Raw genomic sequence first — 24,459 nt, 5'->3', positions numbered from 1 at the left:
TGCCTCAGCATTTTTTCATTATAATGTTTAACTGCACAATGCCCCAATAAGTGGATGCATATTTTAGCATAAATCCAAAAGGCTCTTTTTTTCTTTTCTGGAAAAGTAAAACACTATCTTAATTTCTAATTGCCCAATGTTGGGCACCAGTAATGGTTATTCTGTGGACACCAGAAGAGGTGAGGAAGTTGGTTGTAGTTCACTTGCATTTCCCAGGGTACTGCTGGAGGCTCCAACCATCTTATTTGAAAGTGCATTGGGATGCAAGTGAGTGAGAGTTAGCTCACTACAGGGATAACTTTGAATCTGCTTCATTTTTATTAAAAAATAATGTATAACATTATGAATTTTTAATATTATATTAGTAGCAAATAATCTGTGACATCCTAGTGTGTGGGGATTGCTCAGATATCACAGACTAGTCTGGGGTCAATCACACTGGAAAACACACTTTCAAGCATCATCTCCTTACAGTCTTAGTGGCTCTTAACGACAGGCCACTGGAGCCCCTCCACACATTCCTGAGAACTTCTCCAGGAGCAAGGGGCTGTTACTGACAGGAATATGTCAGATCCATCCGATGTCTGTGGTTTAAAGAACTTAGAGGACCACTGTCTGATATGTTCCTGCATAGGCTGATAGCTACTATAATTAACTCAAGAAATGGCTTCCACTATGGAGCAGTTTAGAGAGGCTCCCTTCCCTGTGAGACCATTCATAGCTCCCTCTCTCTAGACTTTACACTTCAGGTTGCAGATAAGCAACCTGGTAATATAGCAAAAACTACCAAAACTTCATTCAAAAGTGGGGGAGGGGGAGAATATATCTAGAATTAGCAATTTTTGTGACCATCGATCATAAGGGCTAAATTTACTACAAACTGTCAGCAGAAATAAGTTTTTCTAGATACTATTTCTCCTGGGAGACACTAGTGGTTATAAGTGGTCTAGTTCTAATAATCAAACTGTCTTTAGTATGGGTAGGTGAAAGAGGTAGACAATCATCTTGTTAATTGCATGATTTTCTACAATAGTATAATTATACTAATATATGCGTAAAGTCATTAAAAGATCTGCATGGTGCATTGAAATTAGAATTAAATATGGCTTTTGACATTAGACAAACATAGATTAGAAACCTACTTCACTTACTGAATAATCTGTGGTCTTTGACTAGTCAGTTAATCACTGTAAGCCTCAGATTCCATACTTGTGAAAGAATAATAATAGTTACAGTTCGCAATTGCCCATGGTGACTTTTTATAAATGTTCCTTTACTTCCTTCCTCTTTGCTATTGATGTATATTTAGACATAAAGAAATAAATACAGTATTACTGAAGACACAGGTCCCAACGACACCCAGCCTCATCCACTGATTAACTTTTTAGGATCATTGCTTTAATTCATCCTCGGTGCTTATGATTTACTTAGAAGACTTCAAGGTATAAGCTTATGTTTTAGTATATAGACTTGTACTGTGTGGAGTGAAATTACAAAAGCTCTAGGAGTTTTGGCTTTTAGAGGAGAAACTGTCAGCAGAAATAAGTTTTTCTAGATATAACTCCTGTTTTTTAGGAAGTCGGTCACTATTTTTGAGGGAGAGGGGTTTGATTAGGCCAAAGTTTGTCACTTCAGCCTTCTCTCTTTTGAACACCCATCTCCAGCATTAAGATGTTTTTCTTTGTTCATTATTCCAATTTACCTATCAAGGAAACATGGCAAATCCCCAAAGTACATGGCTTCCTGCCCCTATCTGGGCATCCACGGTCTCCCTTCAGCCTTGATCTTTCCTCTTGCAGGTAAAAACAGAAAAGATGGAGAGAAAAACATGGTGGATCCTTTTCTCCCCGTTTGTGCGAGCCTGCCTCCAACCTGGTGATCGTTGACACTCACCACTTGTGTGAAAGCCTTTTTTTTTTTCAACATATTATACTAAATCTTACTAATTAACTCAGTCTTGTAGCTTCTGCAGTTCTCTCCCCAATCTAGTTTTTAGAGGATTGATTCCCTTTTGAAACTTCTAAACATACTTTGAGCAGAAAGATCTTTAAAAATATAATTATACGGCTTCACTAATATCTAAAAAATGCCTAGTGAACTAACTCAGTATATCATATAATGGCCCAGTAAATTTTTTTGCGTTTCATGTTTTGTTTTTCTTTGAAGTTATATATCTTAGAAATTAGCTTATTATTTGAAAAAAATTATAAAGAACTGGTGAATTATGATATAGGAGTATTGCTACTGAACGAGCTGCTAGAATATCCAAGCAGGTGATAAACAATGTTGTCAAATTCACTAATGAGTCATCTTAATTAGGAATAAGCTAAGGGGCATTACTTCAGTGACATTTTGTATCCTGGTGCCATACATATTCTTTGGCAAGAAACGATGAAAAGCAGCAGTCAACAACTGAAGACTGTCCATGGCTCTGTAGGGTATTTGGAACGATTCCTGGGATTGGGAAGTGAAAATAGATAGCATGTGTAGAAAACTGTCATCCCAATAGCAAGATTTAAGTGAAGATGACTAAAGCCATTAAAAGCATGCATGCATATTTAATTTTATTAACTCCTACTGTCAGCCTTCTTAGAGCTTTTCTTTTTGAGTAAGGTTGTTACTTTTATTAGAAGGATTTGGGCAGAAGTGAAGGATTAAAATTAAAGTGCATAAAATTCTTTCTAGAACTGCTGAAATTTTATTGTTTGAAAATACTTTCATTTTCCCCCTTTGGTCAAGTAGACATGCTTAAAATTCTTGTTTCTTCACATGAAATAATTTTGCTCTTCTTAAATGGGTAAATGTTTAGGTGTGGGATATTATATGAACTTCTCATTTAGTAAGTCTAGTAACCTCATCTGTGGTTGGAAGAACTCAGGAAAGCTTTAAGGGATATGGATGTGATACACACACACATACACACACACACACACACACACACACACACACACACCCCTCTATATATGAACTATATGAATAGTTTTCTTTTTAAAATAATTTATCAGTTATCTAAAGGAATAAATATCTCTGGCTCAAGTTGTTAATTATTTTCATCTTTTTAATTTTTTTTATTTTCTAGTTTCAATTATTGTCACAGAAGGATTTATTTTAAGATTTAGACTAGAGAGCCAGATCAATTGCCATTTTAATAAGTTATTTAAAATAATTTGAAGATCTCATGTATTTGTAAACATTACCATTGAGATGTGTGCATGAATCATTGTGGGTATTATCTTACACAGTGCATCATTGAAAGTATACCACCAAGACCAGGTAGATACATAGTTTTGAAATGAAAGAATAAAAATTAGAAAGGAAACCACAAGACAAGTGTGATTGATGCCAAGAAAGGGAGAATATACCTATTTAGATAAACTGCATCGATATCAACTAGAATTATACAGATTCATTATCTCCCTTTATCCTCATTTTCATTTCTATTTGGGACCAAAATTCACTTTAATCAATGTTAGAGGTTAAAAAACTACCATACTCCTATTAAATGGTAGAGTAGAGATATTTAATGTTCAGCTTTATCTTAGTATAAAGCTGAATATATCTTAGCTTTTAACACTGATAATACCACAAAACATCGATTTGTGTTTTATAACCTTATAATTCAGCCATTGTCTTAACAATTATCAGAGAAAGAATAGGCCTGTAGTAATAAAGGAACTTTAATTGACATATTTGGGAAAAGAAGAAGCCACATTCCCTAATATAACTCTTTTTTCAGCATTGTTATTTTAAGATTATTTTATTTTGAAAGAGAGGATAATTTGTTCTGATTTTTTTTTTGTTTCCTTAATATTTGGTTTATTAAAATTTGCTATTTTAGTAAACATAAATAATGAATCACAGCATATTTGTATATGATGCTTTGTTTTTACTTATGGACTGGGAAATGGCATGTGGAAAGAGAATGACAATACCAGGATGTCCTTCAGGCTTAACATCAAGGTTTATATTAAATATATATGCTATGTGAGATGAAGTCTCAACAGGGCCAGAAGATTTTTGTGTCCAGTTCTAACTCTTGTTTAGAAAGCTAGTGAGTGTTTAAGAGGGAGAAACTACATTAGGACTATTACCTAAAGATTGGTACCAACTCAAGTGATGTGTGGGAGATAGTCAAGGCTGCTATGCATCCTGTTTAATTCTGGATGTCCAAATTTCAAATCTTATGTCACATTCGATTTATCAGAAAATGAGCCTCAATTATTGATTGATATAATATGGTCAGGGAATTTATGCTGTGTAAATAATCATTCTGAGTTTTTTTTTCTGGCTGCTTTTCCTCATATGTCTAAATTCTTCTTCACTGACTGTTAGTATATTCTTAAAAGAAGAAATGACAGAATTAATAAATAATTGTACTTCTCTCATTTTTTTTCTTCTAATTACATATGAATGAGAACTGAGTGGAAATCACATCTGTATTTCGTTCATACATAGTTTCCCCCCTCCCACCCCTACCCCTGCTAAAAACACTAGTAAAATTCAGGAAAGAATAACAAATACCTTACTGTGATCAGGAAAGACTCGGATGTCTTGAGTATGAATTTATAAATGGGTGATATTATCTCAGCTGTTTTTTAATGAGTATTTTTTTCTATAGTTACTGAAAAGTTAATCTCATGGCAAATTGGTTGGGCTCAAACCCTAGCTTTGCCATTTACTTGCTTGGTGACCATGGTCATTTAATCTATCCATGTCTCTGTTTCCTCATCTGTAAAATAGAGAAAAGAATAGCACCAACATCATAGGGTTACTGGTAAGAAATATAAAAGATTAAAAATGACTCTGATATAATAAAGACGAAGTAAAATATATTATTTATTTTTTATTAAAATATACAATAGAAATTTCCTCTTTTGATCCACTAACATTTTACATCATGTAAATTTTATGTTGTTATGAATTCACACAAGTTTAAAAATACAAACAAATCCAAGAGAACAAACAACAGTGTAAACTTGTCAGTGTCCAGATGCTTCTTTGGATGTCTTTGGCAGACAGGCACATTTGGACTGCACAATCTGAATTTCAAATGGGTTTTTCCTCTTTTTGGGTGGGTTGTGCCAGGAAACCCAGTCTCTGCATGCAGCCACAGACTAGCTGTGTGATTCTGCCAATAACTCTTCTAGACTTCAGCATCCTATGTAACATGTATAGATATTGGCATAAGATATCACACACTCTAAAATGTGTGTGATCTACATTGCATAACCAAATGTTCTCATTATTTGCCTGTTGTCAGTGATTTAATAGTGAAAACGTTGAAAGCCTAGAGATATTTAGGGAAAAAGAATATGGATGTGGAAATGAGACCCTTCATTGAACTGCAGATGATAGGAGATCATTCTGGCTATTTTCACAATCCTTCATTAGGTTAAAAAAAAAAAAAAAAAAAGTGATTAAAATAAGCTTCAGGAATTGTAGACTCCTTTTGCCCGACTTTAAAGAACCCACAGACAAGGACCTTGATAAACCACTAAGTATTTCCCATAGGTGAGATTTTATAGAGCATTCTCAGTTAGCAATCTCCGAGAGGAATATTTAAATCAAGAAGGAAAAAATATGATGAGTGAAAAACAAGAATTGTAAGAGAGAGGGTAATGTAAATAGAAAAGGAAGAATAGTCCATAGTGGCAGCCTCTACCTGAAGAAGGACAGAAAGTTTAGCTCTAAGAAAGGTAGCAATCGAACAATAGGAAAAAAGAGATACAAAGAATCAAGATCAAAGTTTGTACTATTAATTTTATAAAAGAAATTTGGTCACTTGGATAGGCCTAATCCAGTTAGTGATGTTCACTCTTAATGATATCTGTCAACATTTGGAAGAATCAGAAAAGGAAAATAGCAGCATTATGTTATGGGTATTATATATGAGCTTAATAAAATGCATTTTAGAAATTCCAGAGGGTGGTGATGACAAGCAAGTGGTATCAATAAAATTGCATTCATAAAACAAAAACACGCTTTAAGTAACTCGTTATTCCCTCCCCCATATCTCTTTTTTCTCCTCATTTCCTTCTCTTTCCAACTCCCTAAGTATTTAATGATAGTAACAAGAATTGATGAAAAGCCTTTGCCAGGGCTATAATCAGATATAAATTTGGTTTTTTCTTCCTCCCCTACTATGGATCTTTCATGATAAAAATAAAAGAAAAAAAATGAAAGATGAAAATAATTTGTCACCTGATGACACTTAAAATGCAGGTCAAATCCAAAAGTTCTTTTTATCTGACCAATTTCTGTTTCTCCATAATTTAAATTTGGCATAAATTGTGTGCTTAGGAATCATTAGCTGTCTGCCTGAAGACCACCTAAGAAACTGAAAGAGATATCAGCAGAGTAATAATGAAATAAACTATATGTACTAGGCCATTCACTTACATATTCCCTGACTTCATGTCTCTCCTTAAAGATTTCTTGAGCGTGTTGGCACAGTGAGGGGCAAAAAGGAGAGAGAGAGGGAGTGGGTGAGAGAAAAAGGAAGAAAGAAAGGAATTCTTAGAGACAGAATTATGTATTGCCTTTATTTCATTGGTGAAAGAATCAAAAGGGTAGGCAATTCCTAAATGCCTTCCTTTGTACTGAGGGACAAGTGGCTGCATAGTTTTATTTTTTACCACAATATTTTCTCTTCATTCTGACCAGAAAAAAAATGAACAAATAATATCAGCTACACTGATTTGAAAATCTTCCTTCTGGGAGACGGTGCAGGGCTGGTCCGAGGTTGAACTCACAGGTTATTCAAGTTGGTCTCTATAGTACCACTCCTAGATTGTTTATAGCTAAAGTTTACTGAGGACAATCTATGGACCAGGACTGGAAAACTACATTCTTTATAGATATTATTTCAATCCTAATAACAATCCTATTTGGTCAATTTTTATTACTCTTATGTTACAGATGAGAAAATGAATGCTTAGTAAATATAAGGAACTTGCCCAAAATAAATTAGGGCACAGAATATAAAGTCAAGTCTATTTTAACTCTAAAATCCTTGCTCTTTAGTAGTATATTTTCTCTCAGACATTTTCTGGGTGATATTTATAATCTGTTACTAGATGGAAAAGACTACTTCACATGAGATGAACCAAGTAGTATTACCACATCTCGGTTTTGAGTATATCCACCAATTCCTTTGCATTTGTTGTCCATAACCTCCTTATGTTGATTTAATATTTCAAGGCAAGTGGGAGGTTGGACATTATATTATTGATGACCACTATGCTTATAGTACTGTCTGAAGATCAATTGTAATAAATTCATTTATATATTCACCAAATATTTATTAAGGCCAGGTATACATTAGAGAAAAAATGGAAAAATATAATTACAATGTTTTGTTCAACGTTGGTCTTTAATGAATGAATGACTCAATAAAATTATTATAAATATAGTGTCCCAACAAATACACTAATAATATGCAACTTTAATTTGACCCTTGAAAATATTATTCATTTGACAGTCTGAAATTCATTTGACTCTGAAATTTGAAGAATTTCAGAGAACAGCAGCAGGAAAATGATTCATACTTCAATGATTTTCGACTAACCTATATTGCAATTTTGTCTTAAATTCCCTTTAACACTTTCTGAATGCCATACTCTTATGCTCTGAAAAATTGTCTGAATGCATGCCTTTCCCTTTTTAAAAATTATTTCTTTTATTTTTCATCTGCAATTGTTAATGATAATACTCTGAAATATTTCACTCAGTAATTGATTTGGGATGATGCTTTTTTGTGAAATAATGAACTGCTTGGCTCTGATTGAGAATTGCACTGTATTTCAATGTGGTTTCTACATATGAAAAATGCAATATGTTTTTTCTGAACATAGAATGTGTTCTTTATAATTTACGTGTCTGTTTTCATTTATTTTAGATGGTGTGTTATTGTTACTTTTAATTAATGTCAGGAAGTATAAATCCACTATTTACAGATTTTACATTTACAAAAGTTTACTAATATTATATGTTCTATATTTTCAAATAATAAAATTTACTACTATCAATTGGGTGCGTCTTGTGTTACCTTAATATTAGTGGTATTTATGATGATCTACATATATGTTTTCCTCTTTGAGACCAATCACAAAGAAATTGGTGAATGTTTAGGGTGTTTTCTATACCTTTGCAAAACACCAAAGCCCATATGGAGAAAAAAACTATGTAGACTAAGCATCTGATCTGATATATAAATAGGAAGGTATTTATTTTTAGCTAAAATATAAGAACATGTCTTGTTTCTTATTCTATTTAATGTGAAAACATAAAGGTGCCACTTTACCAAAGTTGTTGATTATTATATTCAATATACCTCATTCTATTGGGGATGACCTCCTCTGCAATGCAAAAAAATCCAAGTGTTGCCATTTTCTGAAATATCTTTTCTAGTTCTCTCATAATTGACACCCTTCTTTAGCATTGTAAGTGATGAATGCCACTGTACCACTGAAAGGATATTTTTCTCTTTTTTAAAAATAAATTGGGAGTCAAAGTATGAATATTTTGTATATCATTATTATGGCATTTACTACTTTATAATATAGTTACTTGTTTGCTGGTTCATTTCACCCTTTTCAAGACAAATTGCTACTAGAAACCCAAAAGTTATGTCTCATGTATCTTTTCAAATCTACCACCAAGCACAATGCTCTCAGTTTAGAGGATAAATTAATAATATTTGTACTGAGTTACAAATCAGCTATAAAAATCTATTTTAACATTGTTTTATGTCCAGCAGTAATAATTCTTCTGTCTTAAGATGCTTCATTATATAATTTGATGTTTTCAGAGCAATCCTGGCATATATCTCTGAGTTTACAATTGTTTTCTACATTTTATAAAAGAAATATTTCTTTCAATATTATTTATTCCTATTACTATAACTAACATGAAATATATTACCCAAAGTGATATATAACATTATTCACAGAATATAAGTTACCTATAACATTTAGAGTTATCAAAAAGTATTTGTTCCATTTTGGGGAGGCAGAATGAAATATTTGACTATTATCATTTCTTGACTGAATTGTGCTATTGTCTCTGATTCATGAATGGAGCAAGCATTCATTAAAATGCTTGCTCACATGCTGCAATCTGTATTAGGTCCCATTGATGCCAGTTGCATCTTATGAGTCAAACAGTATGATATGTGTCCTGAATAATAATGTCATTTTTAAATGACATCATTTATCTCCTTTCATTTCGTGAAAACCATAAATAATAACAGTATCACTTCTTATAGTTTATATTTAAAAGGAGTATGGAAACACTGATTATATTGTTTGAATGTTCTTTAGATTAATTGCAAGAAGGACATGTTTGTATTTGAATGTATGCTTAATTCACTAGTTAGGATTCATTGATTTCTTACCCATATTTCCATTCCAGGCCCTCCAGGCCCTCCAGGTGGTCTGCGAATAGAAGACATTAGAGCCACTTCTGTGGCACTTACTTGGAGCCGAGGTTCAGACAATCACAGTCCTATATCTAAATACAATATCCAGACCAAGACTCTTCTTTCCGATGACTGGAAAGATGCAAAGACTGGTGAGTTTTATCTGTCCAGTAAATCTGTACATATTTTTAAATAAATTCTTTCCTCAAACAAAAAACTGGATGTTTTAAGAATTTTATCATGTACCTAGAAATGCTTTTTATTTTTAAACTTTTTTTTTTGAAATATGCCAGTGCTTTGGAAGTGAAGAAAACCTCAAGGAAACTAAACATTTTAAAGCTATTATTGGAGAAGAAAAAGCAGTGTGTCTAAATTTATAAGGCGAAAGCCAGAGAGGCCTCCTGGTTTTCTTGTTATTGGGAATATTTTCACTCCTTTTTTTTTTTCTTTTTTTCAAATGACATCAATAGCTTATTATTTATGACCTATTTTTTTCAATTATATAGGTACTATAACTCTGCATTTTTAAAGCACCACATTGATTAAAAATATTAACTTAAACATCAAAATCTTACTACCATGGTTCTTTGCATTCTGAGGATGATCTTGCCTGGTTTGATTTCCTAAAAACATATTTGTAAACAAGTTATGGATCTCAATTTTTTTCTTTTCTTATATTAGGATTTCCTTAAATTTGATCAGGAAAAAATAAATAAGAGTGAGAACTTTTCTTTGTCCATAACTATTACCATTGTCATATCTTGTGACTAGCCTATCATATCACACATCAGTTTATTTTCTCCTGTAACATCAAAGAAGATAGAGGGTACTTTTGATAAAGTAACATATTTATGTTTGTCATTGTTGACAATATTTTAAAACAAACTTGAAGTTGTCAGAATTCTTTTGGATAAATTAAGAAGAGACATAGAAATATGAGTTCAGTTTCACCAGAGGGAAGAAAAAAAAATTAATGAATAAAATGTTTCTTCTTTTTAAAAACTGAAAAAAGAATTCATACAAATATATCCCAAACCTGCTCTCATTTTAGTTTTATTTTAATGTAATAAAAATTTTTTTTTGTATTGCTCATGGAGAAGTTTTAATTTAGATATACTTTAATAATTTTCTCCTATCATGGGAAATAAACCAAATATACACTTGAAACCTGTTACAAAGGTTTAGGATATATTTTAGTATTAAGTGATCCTCCACATAAAAGTAGCAAGTTCAAATTAATTAAAAATAGATAAAACATTTGTATTACTTTATGCTTCTCAGTGTATGTATTACCTATAAATATATAGTCATAACAACATTTTGATCAATGATGGATTTCTTATAGAATGGTAGATGGGAGTAGCATTTTGAAGAGAGTGCTTCTGACATTAGCATAGCCACCCCAACTTTCTCATGGTTCCTGTTTGCATGTTACATTTTTTTTCTGTCAACCTATTTGTATTTTTAAATCTAAAATATGTTTTCTGTTGACAGCATGTAGCTGGATCTTGTTTTTTTTTATATAGTCTGACAGTCTCTACCTTCTGACTGGATTCTTTAATCCATTAATATCTATATTGTTATTGATATAGTTGGATTTATATTTACTTTCCAAATGTTTCACTTGTTTTTATTACTCATTCCTTCTTTACTGCTTCTTTTGCATTAAGTATTTTATAGTGTAACGTTTTAATATTAATGATATTCACTATAGGTAGATAGAGATAGAGATATATAGCTATAGATATACTTAATGCTTACTCTAGGGCTTACCTGGTATGACTAAACTTATCAAAATAGACTTTATATTTTTAATAAATTAACATCAGTGAGATACAAAAATGTTGCTCCTAGGTAGCTCTATTCCATTTTACCCCTTTTATGTTCTATATATATATATTGATATACATGTTACATCTGTATTTGTTACAAACCCTATAATCTTCTGCTGAAATTATTGCACTCTATAATTTGTTGTGCACTTTTCCAACATGACATTTTTACATATTTATAATAGTTGTTCTAAAGTCTCTGCCTGATCATTCAATATTTAGGCCATCTTTAAGTCTGCCTCTATTGATTATTTTTTTCCCCTTTCTTGATAATTGATCACATTTCTTTGTTTTTCTCGTGTGCCTGATAATTTCTTTTATTAATTTCCAAACATTATATGTAAAAGGACAATAGAGGCTGAAGTATATATTATTTATGCCCAGGAAAATATATGTCATTCTTTCAGGGACTGAGTCAATCTAATCTTAATTGAGATGATCTGAGCTTTGCTGTTAAATTCAGATCAGTACAGGCTTCAAGAGATTTAAGTATAGGATCGGAACCTTTTCTCATATCTGAGTGTCTGGAGGTTTTCCAACCTTACCATCAGACTTCAGCTGGCTCTTCTAGCTTAGACTTTAAGGAGGATTATTTCAGTTCCTCTGCTTCTGTCCAGGCAGCTGTTTTATGATCATCAATCTAAAACCCAGAGGGTCTGAGGGGTTTATCTCAGTTCTCTCACCTTCCCCTTACCCCTTGCCAGACCCAAAGCACCTGCCCCTCACAGAAGAGGCAGATCTCTCTCAGCTCTCCTGCCAATCACCCAGCCACTGATGGCTACATACTCATATTCAGTGTAAGGCCCACAGTGCAGGTGGGGTCAGTTTTCCTGCTCTGCTTTTAGACTTAAGCAGATGTGAGGTGTATCAGCTTCAGAGAGAAGTCTCTCTGGGCTCTGTTGTCTTGCCCCCAAATTTTCTTGAGTACACTTGGTGAAGGCCTGCAAAAAGAACTGGCCAATGAGTACTGATTCTCCTTAATTTGAAGGCTCCCAGGATTCAAAGCAGCCATGCTTGCCTACACTTCGTCTTTAAATATTTGTGAAAAGTTAAAAAGTTTTCTTCTTATGAATATCTATGACTACTTCCTACCCTCCCCTTTGCTCTGCCAATAGTGACTTTAGTTCATTAGATCTCTTCTCAAGCTCAGCTTTCTGATGGGATCTGAAAAATGAATATTTTGTAGATTATCTTGTGTGTTCTTTTTGTGAGTTGTGTAAGTAAAGTTCTTTTGGTGACTGTATCCTAAGTGGAAATGAAAAATACTTTTTACAGCAAATGCAGAAATAAAAATCATGTGGTTTTTATTTGTAGTGGTGTCCACTAAAAAGGAAGGTACAATATTAAACTTAGTTTTATGGAGGTAATTATTTAAGGTTTTCAATAGATATGTTTCAAATACATCAACTTTCAGCAGTTCAAAGATGAAATTTAGAATAATGGGATGAAAGAATAGACTGTATATCTTGTAAATAATCTACAGTAAATATTACTTCTCTTGGACTTTTTAAAGGATGGACAGCTAAATTTTGAAGCCATTCCCAGGATGCTAAAAGATGCTCAGGTCACATTAAGAATACTGTGTTTGATTCTATACTGCTACTTTCAGAGAAAAATTATAGAATATTGTTTGATGGTAATGTTGATGGTGATGGTGGTGGTGCTGGTGATGGTGATGTTGAGTGTGTGTAAGGGAGATGTTGGCCAGAACATTAAAAAAGCCTGCAAACCATGCTATGAGGAACAATTGAGAGAACCTTGGATTTGTTTTCTATAAAAAAAATAAAAAGAGTGTTTTTGTATTTATAGCTCTAAATGAGGAAGACGAGAATTGTTATAAATCTTCCGCAATTAACATCTTTTCAAATAAATGCTTCTCTAAACTTTATTTCCTTAGAATAGACATTTGTAAATTAAGTTATTGCATATAAAGGCTTACACCTATAAACTATATGACCAAATTACTCTCTAGAAAGAGAGACCAGGTTTTATTTCCACCTCCAGTATATGAATATCTTTCCTACCATATCTTTAGTTAGTATTTAGTATTTTCATTTTAAATCTTTGTCAAATTGATGTTTAAAAAAAAAAAAAAACCACTAGGCTCATTGTGGGATATTTACTTTTTAGAATTTACTATTTTCTTTTTTGTCTTTCTGTAGCTTCACTTTTTATTATTATTTTAAGTATGAATTTATGGGTTTTTAAAGTCTACGTTCAAATTTTCCTTAGATAAGGCTAAGGAGCCAGAGCACCATTTGCTTCTCTTTTGCTGTAAGGTTCTTTGCTACACCTATGGCTTCCTCCAGAGTCCTGCCAGGCACTTTGATCTATGGATTGGGTCTAAAGCCTCAAAAATGACACTGAGCAGTGGTATCAGCACCACCTTTAAATGCCCATTTCCATTCTCAAACACAGACCTGCTTTTACAGTTAGAAAGTTTGAAAGGGTTATTCTTTCTGGGTAGTCTCAAGTGCTTGGGTTTTGAATTGAATGGTGGATCCTAAAGTTTCTGATTCTATTGCAATTCTAAGAAAATATCAGGACTCACTTTGGCAATGTCCAAGAACCTGAAACAGATAGGATTACATTGCCTGGAGTCATTCTTGAGACAATCTGATTTTCAGTCTGGAAGTCATTCTGGCTGTTTCTGAAGCTTCTCACTTAACTAGTTGATATGGCTGAAGTCCGGCATGGTTGGCATGGTTACCGGGCAACCCAAACTCTGAATTATTAGCCTTAAGATACTCATAAAGCTTGCTATTCTTTTCCTCCAAAGAATAGTCAGAAAGTTTTCATTCTGAGCCTTATGGACTCAAGGTGATGCAGGACAGGGTACATTTCCCCGAGTTGGTTGGGGGAAACCAAGCCCTGCACCGAGTAAAGAAGAGGGTCCTTTGGTGGAGAGTGTAGAAAAAATTCAACACACACACCAAAGTTGGAGTCAAAAGGAAAGTTTATTAGAAAAGGGGCAACACTCCCCAGACAGAGTGTGGTCTCTTCTCAGAGGCAGAGTGAGAGGGACAGTTAGAGACACAGAGTAAAGACACTGAGAGAGTTCCTGAGTGTTCAGGGTATTCAGTTTATATGTCATTCTTTAGCTCCCATTTCCTTTGATATGGACATACAGTGAGGAAGGGGAAGAATACCTAGTGTGAAAAGGTATGTAGAGTGAAAGGCCTGCAGGCAGTTCCTAGCCTTTAATCCATAGATTCCCCAAGGTTTTAGCCATAAGGAATGACTCTTGGTTCCTGTTTCTCCTTCACAAGTGAGGAGAATGGGTTGTTAGTAATTAAGCAGAAATCTTCCTTTGTTCTGAAGGTATCCTCCTGGCCTGGCTGCAGGGCGATCAGCATATTTTAGTCTCTGATTGTGGCTTGATTAACATTTTAATTCTCTTGCCTCCTCCCTATATTAAAAGTATTTACAATTAGATCAACGGATTACTGCTCAAGGCTGGTTACTAAAATAAGACATTTTCAAAGTGGTCTTTTGACCTGAGAATTAAAGTAAGGAGTCTGTCTTCTGTTCTATGTCTCTTTGCTTGAAATTTACACTCAGAAGTAGAACCAAGATTTAAATACCTATCAGATTAATAGACAATATTTCAGTCTTTTATAGAGAGAAACCTGTGATAGGCATTACAGAATTAAGATCTGATTTTTGAATACTAAAATTATCTGTGAAATGTTGCCTGACTCAGAACTAACCCAGTAAAAAATCAGGAACTTGAAACTCTACTCCTGATTCCTACTACTTGCCTTTATTGTGCAAAGTACTGTCCTCTCTTTCTGACTCCAGGAATAACAAACAGGTTTCAAGGAACTTAGCTGAAGAGAGGAACACAAAGTCTCTGCTCCTGACCTCTTACATTTGGCGTGGGGCAAGAATCTGTTTCCAAAGAAAACCTGACCTCTGCTCCCAACCTGTCTGTGTGGGTGCTGTTGGAAAAAGAAAATGTATCCAATTGTTCCTACCAGGGCTGAAGGGGGTCAGAGAGGATTGCTTGAGGTACATTTATAGGGACATTTAGGGCTGAGAATAAAACAGACAATTATGTGCTAGAGACAAAACACAGTAGCAATGGAGGAGAGAAATCAGCAAGAATTATTTCACAATTAAAGAGAGTAGGAAAGAGCTTAAGAGGATGTAGATGGGGGAGGGGGTCTATCTTCTGCTTTAGGCAAAGGGGGATAATTTATGGGTGGCATACCGGAATAAGAGTTATAGAGCATTGGCTATTTTGTGGCATGAGAAAGGTGGAGAGCCCTCCTCTTTTACCAGTAGTCTACATGATTCAGGGAGGAGACAATAAAGCAATTGCTATACACAAGGCTGCTTTTCTTGAGCGGAGACATTGTCTACTCTAAGTCAACTTTTGTATTTATATTTTAGTCATATTCTTTATAAATAGTTACTAAGTAGTTCTATTTGCAAAACATCATGCTAGCTAGGTATTCCAGATCTTGAGACTCCAGCTGTGCTGATTATATGAGCTGCCTACCTCATGATTGGAGCTGGAAATACACTAGAGGAAAAGCAAGTTTTTAAATCTTACTCTTTTGTGATGTGGGTCGAAAGTACTGCCTGAATTTGAAGGAAAGAAACCAGGATAGACAGAAGAGCTACTTTGAATTCTAGATACATTTTTCTAAATTGATAGATGTTAGTCATTTTTTTTAATCAGTTATCCTTACTTCTTACATAGATAGTTTTATGGAGGGGATATTATACGTCCCAAAACCATGTTTGTTTTACATATTTATATTCCTATAAGTACTGATATTAATGTACATTAACAAGAATGATTGTAATTGATTTTGTTCTTTAAAAAAGCAGTTTTCAAACCTTTAGCAATCCTGTTACAGAATATTATTCTTAATTTATAACTATCAAACTTTCTAAATTATTTAGAAGGTACATTCTAGAATTCCATCTTCCTAATATCCACTTCCTGTTTCCCCTGTTGAAAGTCATTTGCATTACTGAGCCCAGGGTTTCCCACATGAGTCTATCTTCTCAAGGTGTTAACTCCAAGGCTTTTTGCTTCTTCCTCTCAGTCATTAAAGTCAAAAGCCCTAATTCTTATCTGTAACAAAGCCTACCACAAAACGACCCCAGTTTATGTTTACTTCTTTGCTATTTATCATTCCTCCAATTATTTTTTGTGGTCAAGAATGACTCTCTACTCTTCGAACATATCCCTGATCTTCCATTTGTTTGGGGCTATTTTCATATTGGATTTTCGCATGTGCTCAGAATCAGTCTAGCAGCTTCAGTCTCCACTGCACATCTATCTTGCTCTTCCTGTTCTGACCCAGCCTACACCTGCCCATACCTGTTGACTGTCCAATTGATTGGAAAAGCCCCAGTGTAACCTTGACCATCATGAGAACATTGTGCCCTTGCCAAGAGGGACCCTTTGAAATGGTCCCAACATTTCCATTCTTTAGACATTTAAATGGTGCTGAGGTTTTACAGCATAGCAAATGGGGGAGAGGATCAGACTACCTCCTTGAGACTTTTACCACATTTTTTCTCTTGAGACTTCTACCACATTTTTTCACTTGGACTCCCCAAACTCATAAAATCACAAACTGTCTAATACTTCCAACTGCTTCTGCCTCTAAACCTCTGTATTAGTTTCCTAGAACTGCCATAACAAATTATTACAATCTTGTTGGCAGAAAACAACAGAAAACTACTCTCTCACAGTTCTGGAGGCTAGAAGTTCAAAATCAAAGGTTGACAGGGCTGCACACCCTCTAAGGGCAGTAGGGAACAACCCCATTCCTTGCCTCTTTCAGCTTTCAGTGGCTCCAAATGTTCCTTGGCTTGTGGCCGCATCACTTCAGTTTCTACCTCCCCAGTCAACATTGTATCCTCATCAATGTATGTCTTTCCTTTGTATTTCTCTTATAAAGACACTTGTCCTTAGATTTAGGACCCACCTATATAATCCAGGATGATCTTATCCCAAGATCCTTAACTTAATCCCAGTCTTAAAAGGGTCTACAAGACCCTTTATTCGTATAAGATCACATTCACAGATTCTGATGATTTGAACATAGATATATCTATTTAGCAGTGTCAGCACCGAGCTAACCAAGAAGGGAAGGTTTCGGTGGTGAGATGCCCAGTTGAAAGAATGCATGAGGAGAACAAAAGGCAGGCACCAACCTTATTGACAAGAGTGCATGCTTCTGCACTAGGCGACTGCATGGGCTCCACATATGTCACAGAACAATAGTGGCATCCTGCCACACGTGCATAATAAGCAATAAGCTGAGTCATACTTATATAAATTAGGCGCAGGCCTTTTCTCTGTGAAAAGCCCTTCAGAAACCAAAATTTCACCTTTCTCTTGCAATTATCTAAAAGAAGTCCCTATGCATATGAGCTAAGATAAATTCTGATGTGTTGCGAAGAAGAGTAGTGGAGATAGGAGATAAAGAGGCAGAATCAAAACAGAGGGGAAGGCAAGGACAAACTTTTCATCATAAAGTAAAAGGTATATGTCAAATATATAGATCAAGTGCGTATTAAAAGAAGGGAATAGATGGCAAAATAGTGTCCGGGAGGGTTAAAATCATATCAGAGTAAGGCATGAGTTAGTTTGAGCCTTAAAGAAATTTGTCCAAAAGTAGAAACTGTACACTGGGATGCTTAGCTTTTACTGTGGAGATGGGTACAACATTTTAAAAAGCTACATGTTTATGGTATTCATTGCCAGATAAAAATTCCTTTACTAATAAGATAATTAGTCCTAAAGGAATAAATTTTCCAAATAAGTAGTATACAGGTATTTACACATATTACATATATGGAGGTTATTTATTAAAAACACATGTGGAAATATTTTAAAGGAGCTTAAAATAATGTATAGTCCTGCCCCGGTTGTATGTTTTAATCATATCAAATAAGTAATCTCAGACCATATCCTACTCATAATTTATAATCTTCCCATTAGTATCTAGTATTTAGCAGCATGAATTCTGAGAGGTACTTAATAAATCTTAATGAATTATTATAACACTTATTATCACTGCCCTAAATGATCTGAGTATAAATCTACAAAACTAATTAGAAAGGGGCATGAACATGTAAGTCCCCTAGTAATAAATCATTGAATACTCATACACTACATCGGTGGCATTCTATATAATTTTTAACTGTTCCAGTTTGTAGCCTTGCCTCAGGAAATCTTCCTGAATTCTACCTTAATAATACAGCTCTTTGCTATTCAAGGTGCAGCCTATGAACTAGCAGCTTAGGCATGACTTGGGAACTTTTCTTCCCATAGGAGACTTACTAAATTGATGATTCATATGCATATCACTCTTTCTAGTTGGTTATTTATTAATGAACCTCTCCTCTTACTCCCTGGAACTTAACATTTTGTCATTCCCAGTTTTCTTTTTTTTTAAATTTCAACTCAAAGTAGTAAAATAAAAGTGGGGTATTATAAAAGTGATGTCACTTAAATAATATTCTCTATTTAATGTTCATTTTATTTAGATCCCCCAATTATTGAAGGAAATATGGAAGCAGCAAGAGCAGTAGATTTAATACCATGGATGGAATATGAGTTTCGTGTGGTAGCAACCAATACATTGGGAATAGGAGAGCCCAGTATACCATCAAACAAGATCAAGACAGATGGTGCCGGTACGTAGAAGAAACTTTTTAAAATTTAGAAGGCTTATAAATACAGTGCCACTTTAACATATAATTGAATGTATTTGGAAATAAATGATGGTCTGAGGTAAGTGATTCATCTAAACACTGTGTGTACATATGTATTGCACACAGGTGTGTGTATTTTATGTCAAGACAGTCAAAAAGCAAAGAAAGGAAATATGAAGTCAGAGAATATTTTTAGATCATTAATGTAGGGGAAGAGGTAAATAGAAAGCACTGCATATGACCACTTACATGAAGTTGGTATTTAGAATATAAACATTACCCAGAAAGACTCTCGATTAAGCAGGTTCCATGATTGAGAAGGTTCACAATTTTGCGTGTCTCTCAAGGACATTTATAACTGTCCACGTGGATGGAGAGTATGGGCATGGAGGGTAGGTTGAGCAAGGCTTGGAGAGAATGTGGTGAGAACTTCTCAGATATATACCATTTGGCGAGTCATAGCATCTCTGGGAAATAGCTGAAATGTGTCCTTTATTAGGTGTCGCTCTAAATATGGTTGTTGTTTTTTTTAAATCACAGCTCAACTTTGGCTGTTCTTCCAATTTAGGGTCACGTTTTTTTAAGCTAAGTACTAACTCCATTTAAATTGCCTTCAGTAAAAGAAGTACTCCACTCTATTTTTATTTCCCCTGCATTACTAAGCAAAAATATTGTTCCAATTCTAATAATAGCTCTTTTTATTATTCCCTGTCTATGAAAAAGAAAATATTTTGTAGGCATTCTGAGTTTATTTTTAGTATGCCTTGCCAAACTTAGTGCTTTATTTGGGGAGAAGATTTTTAAATGGATGACAGACTGCCATTAAAATTCTTCTATGATATCTTAATATAGTTTATTCACATTTTTAGCTACCTCAATTCCTTGGCCAAACTTCTAAATAAAATTTTGAATTCTAAGGTCTTTAGTTTTTAGATCCAAGTTATTTACAGGACTGTCATCAGTAAACTAACTCTTAAAGTTTCATGTAACTTCATGTAATTTACCAAATAAAAATGATTCTGTAATAAAGGAAGAAAAGAAACCCTAACGTGCTGATCTGGCCTGAGTATTTAACATATTTAAGTTCATCCTCATAATAATATTTTGAAGTAGCTATTACTATTCAAGTTCATTAATGGGCAGTGGGCGCAGGGACACTAAATAATTTACCTAAATTAATATAACTACTTGCAAGATTCCAAATTCAGAATCTGATGTGTCTGATAATTCTGCTATTTATTGTGCTTCTCTCTTAAAGAAGTTTCCTCAAGCAGGACTCATAAAAACACATCCATTTGTACAAGTCTTTATTAATGTTGTAGCAGAAGATTAGATTTCATCCTTAACTACAAAATTAGATGACTTAACTGCTATTTCGTCATTGTTGTTTTAGCATATCTGCTTGCATTAGCTTTTTAAAGCATCACTCTTACTTTAAGTTTGCTCAGATGGTATTTTGTTAAGGAATTAATTATCCCTTTCGTGAGCTTAGAAAATAACTTCCTTAAAAGTCTTCAGAGCCAAACAAACAAACCTATGAAGTGTTAACAGTCTTATTCAGAATGTAAGATACAGCTCTATAATGATATAATGAGATGCTTCATTTCTTTCCATTGTTGAAAAAAATCAATCCTATATCCTATAACATATTCGTTAATATTTAATAAGAAAATATTTTAGAATATTTTATTAATCAATTTTTATGGCTACCATCATTTATGCATGTGTTATGTTATCAGACACAGTGCTGAGCTCTCTACTTTCATGGCTCCACTTAATTCCCACAATAACTTTATTAAATTGGTATTATTATTCCTAATTGTAAAGTTAAGGTTACACCTAGCAAATGTGAAGTAGAGCTGGGATTGAAATCCAGATTTTTCTAATTCAGGTTTTTCTAGTTCTAAAAGCTTTGCTCTACTTTCTGGGAGGGCAGTGTACTATATTGAAGCCCCAGGACACTAATCCTTCAGGAGAATCCTGGTACCATCATTTAATAATTCTGTGATTAGGGGCACATTACTTAACTTCTCTGAGCTTCAGTTTTCTCATCTCTAAATGGAAATTATCTTATGAGATTATTTTTTATAATTAAAAACATGCAAAGAAAGTAAGACTGTCTAGTGCATATTTGCTGAATAACATTTATTATGAGATTAATGCTCATTTTAAACTTAAATATGCTTTTAAGAAAATATTGTCTACACTGTAATTGATCACCTCATTTGGCAATAGAAACATCCATTTTTACAAGCGTAATAGAGGATCGTATAATTTCATATAATTCTTAATCATCTTCAGGAAATAATTTTATATACTTAATATATTTTCAACAGTCTTTTTCTTTAATTATTTTGTTATCTTGCTTTAAAATATTAAATGTGCCTAAAATTGGACATTTACATTTTTTATTCTTACAAGAAAATAAAAATACTTTCTAAAACAGGAGGATGTTTGTCTTATCATGTACCATTACAACAACTCTTTAAGAGATGCCAGCATATGTCATGTGGGATAAAGGCTGGTTCTCATTTGATGGAAAGGTTTCTCCTGCTTCATTATGCTGATTGAAAGACATGACATTATCTAATGCAGCACATGCCCTTATCTGTCCAATTACTTAATGTTAAGATTGCAGTGAACAGTTGGGTATATTCTTTGGATTCAGACAAGTGCATTATAAAAGGATGGTCCCAAATGAAGAATTAGAAGATGTGTTTGCAATTCATTGTAACCTATTTAATTTTGACTGTAAGAAAGAGATAACAAAAGCTTCCTTCAAAGTAATGTGTTATCGTAAGACACATCCCCATAGCTAATAAATCTGCAGCTGCAGTTCTTGAGTTGATATCTGAAAATGGTACATGCAGGCTTGTTTTGGCATTTATTTACCAGATCAACCTTCGAAGGAAAAGAGAAAAAAAAAAAAACATAACACCAGAATCAACACTCATACTATACATCAAGCTTTAACTTCTTGTCTAATGAAGCTATTCTGCTACTTCATTTAGTTGTATTTTGAACCTTTTTAGATATGATCGATAAAGAAGGGGGATGGCGATAACATATTTTGTAGCTAGTAAGGTATTATGTTAAAGTTAGTTATTATACTTAGTAATGAAACAGATTAAAAGAGCAGAGTATAGATTTTTAAGCCATCAGGAGGCCTAAGTTAAAGTTGCAGCTTCTCTACACATAAGCAATGTGACCTGAACTGTTTAAAGAGTTTCTTTTGGGACCCTTCTGCCTTTTCTGTAAAAAAGAGGCTATGTTGACCCTTGAACGACATGAGAGTTAAAGGCACCAGCCCCCGCACAGTCAAAAATCTGCCTGTAACTTTCGACTCCTCCAGAACTTAACTACTAATAGCCTACCAGATAACATAAACGGTTGATGAACACATATTTTTTATATAATATTTATTATATACTGTACTCTTAGAATAAAGTAAGCTAGGGAAAAGAAATTGTTATTAAGCAAATCACAAGGAAAATACATTTGTAGTACTGTACTATATTTATTCATACTGAAAGTTTATGTTGTCTGTTTACAAAATGAAAAATTTCTACATATAAGTGTACCTGCACAGTTCAAACCCGTGTTGTTCAAGGGTCAACTGTACTTATTTCAAAGTGCTGATCTGAGTATCCAATTAGGTGTGATATGTAAAAATCATTTTTAAGTTCTAGATGAGCCTTTTGTTAAGCTGGTTTTCATTCATTCATTCATTCATTCAACAAACTTTTACAAATTGGGGATATTTAACATTGAATTTAAATGAGTTGTGAATACTTGATTTCTACTAAATTAAAGAGAGCATCTTTGGAACTGAATCAGATTTTATTCATATTATTATCTTCAGTATTTAACACAGTGCAGTGTTCATAATTGGTGCTCAAAATTATTTGTAGAAGGAAAAAGGAGAAAAAAGAAAGGTAGGACAATTATTCTGGCAATTAGATGTTAATAGAAGATGATAAAAATAGAAGCAGTTGTCAAAGCAACAGTGGTACTTGCATATCATGATTTAGAAGAATTCATTATCAAATATAATTTGTTTTGTTTGAAAACAAGGTCAACATAGGCATTAGATGCTTTTGTTTTTAATATACTAAGAGAAATAAAATAGGAAGTGTTCATTCTACTTATTTTAAACAATCCATAATTTATTTGAGTTCTTCATAATAATCTTACTATGCATTATGATTATTTCAGTGTGCAGCCTTCTTTTCTATCCATACAAACATTTCCCTAGATGATATATTTTCAGATTATCATTTAATTGAACAGTTAACAAATTTACTATGCTTTACCAATTTAAATTTCCTGTTTGAGGACAAAGCCTAGATAAAGAAACAAACCTACAATTTCAGCTTGAAAAGACCCTAAGACATTAATATTGTGAACTATTTGGACTCCATATCTTTTTTACCCACTAAGAACAGAACGGATGTTCACCTGGTAGATATGTTGGAGTGTTAGCACTCTGTGGCACCATCAAGCCAGGAGGCCATAAGGTCTAAAAATAAGTTCTCTCGTTTGAGTATACAAAAGTTATGGATTTAATCTGATTTTATTAGCAGCTCTTCAAAAAGAATGTATATTTAAAGAGATAAAAAAAAAAAAAGCAGATGTAAGACTTCAATCCCTTTGGTTTTCTAGACTCTAGAACATTATTTACATAAAAATTTTGAATTTCTTGCTAAATTTTTTTTAAGTCACAATGAAATTTTAATGTAAATTAAAGTGAAAAGTTGCATTCATGGTAACTTTATTTTAAAAAGACTATACAAGTTAAAGCAATAACGAACAAGAACTAAGTAGTTAACATATTTTGAATCAAGGACCTATCTCCATATACTCTGTAATTTTCATAATTTAAGATTTGTCATAAGCCAATTTATACATTGTTAAATAAACATCAAAGCCCAAAGAGGTAAGTAGCCCCCCTTCCTTGTGGTGGATAATTTCCAAGACTCCCCGTGCAGATGCCTGAAATTGCAGAAAGTACCAAACCCTATTTAGACTGTTTTTTTTCCATACAGACCTATGATAAAGTTTAACTTATAAATAAGGTACAGTAAGATATGAAAAACAATAACAAATAATAAAATAGAACAATTATAACAATATCTTATAATAAAAGTTATGTGAATATGGTCTCTTCCTCTCTCAAAATATTTTATTGTACTGTACTCACCCTTCTGCTTGTGATGATGTAAGATAATACAATGCCTACATGATGAGATGAAGTGAGGTGAATGGCATAGTCATTGTGACGTAGCTACAGGCTACTATTGACCTTCTGAGGATACTAACAAGCACTAGGGCTTCTCTCAGGCATCTCTGAATTGCCAGCATTACTGCCCTTGTACTTTGGGGTCCTTATCAAATAAAATAAGGGTTACTTAAACACAAACACTGCCATGCCACTGGAGTCAGTCTGATAACTGAGGAGGCTACTAAATGACTAACAGGTGGGTAAATGTATACTGCATGGATACATGGGACAAAAGGATGATT

At 33.7% G+C, this 24,459-nt stretch overlaps 1 protein-coding gene across 1 annotated transcript in view; it reads left to right on the top strand.

Annotated features, from left to right (window-relative positions):
- CNTN1 (contactin 1) overlaps positions 1-24,459 on the top strand; it is a 293,683-nt gene that overhangs the window by 214,144 nt on the left and 55,080 nt on the right. Inside the window, exons 16-17 of the mRNA XM_023524081.1 lie at positions 9,412-9,570; positions 18,769-18,918. Of these exons, the coding sequence (XP_023379849.1) occupies positions 9,412-9,570; positions 18,769-18,918 (309 nt within the window). The remainder of the gene's footprint in view (positions 1-9,411; positions 9,571-18,768; positions 18,919-24,459) is intronic.

This window comes from Pteropus vampyrus, unplaced genomic scaffold (genome assembly GCF_000151845.1).
Source record: "Pteropus vampyrus isolate Shadow unplaced genomic scaffold, Pvam_2.0 Scaffold441, whole genome shotgun sequence".
Classification (NCBI taxonomy): domain Eukaryota; kingdom Metazoa; phylum Chordata; class Mammalia; order Chiroptera; family Pteropodidae; genus Pteropus; species Pteropus vampyrus.
Note: the sequence above shows the minus strand (reverse complement) of the source record. Positions and strands in the feature narration are given on the sequence as shown.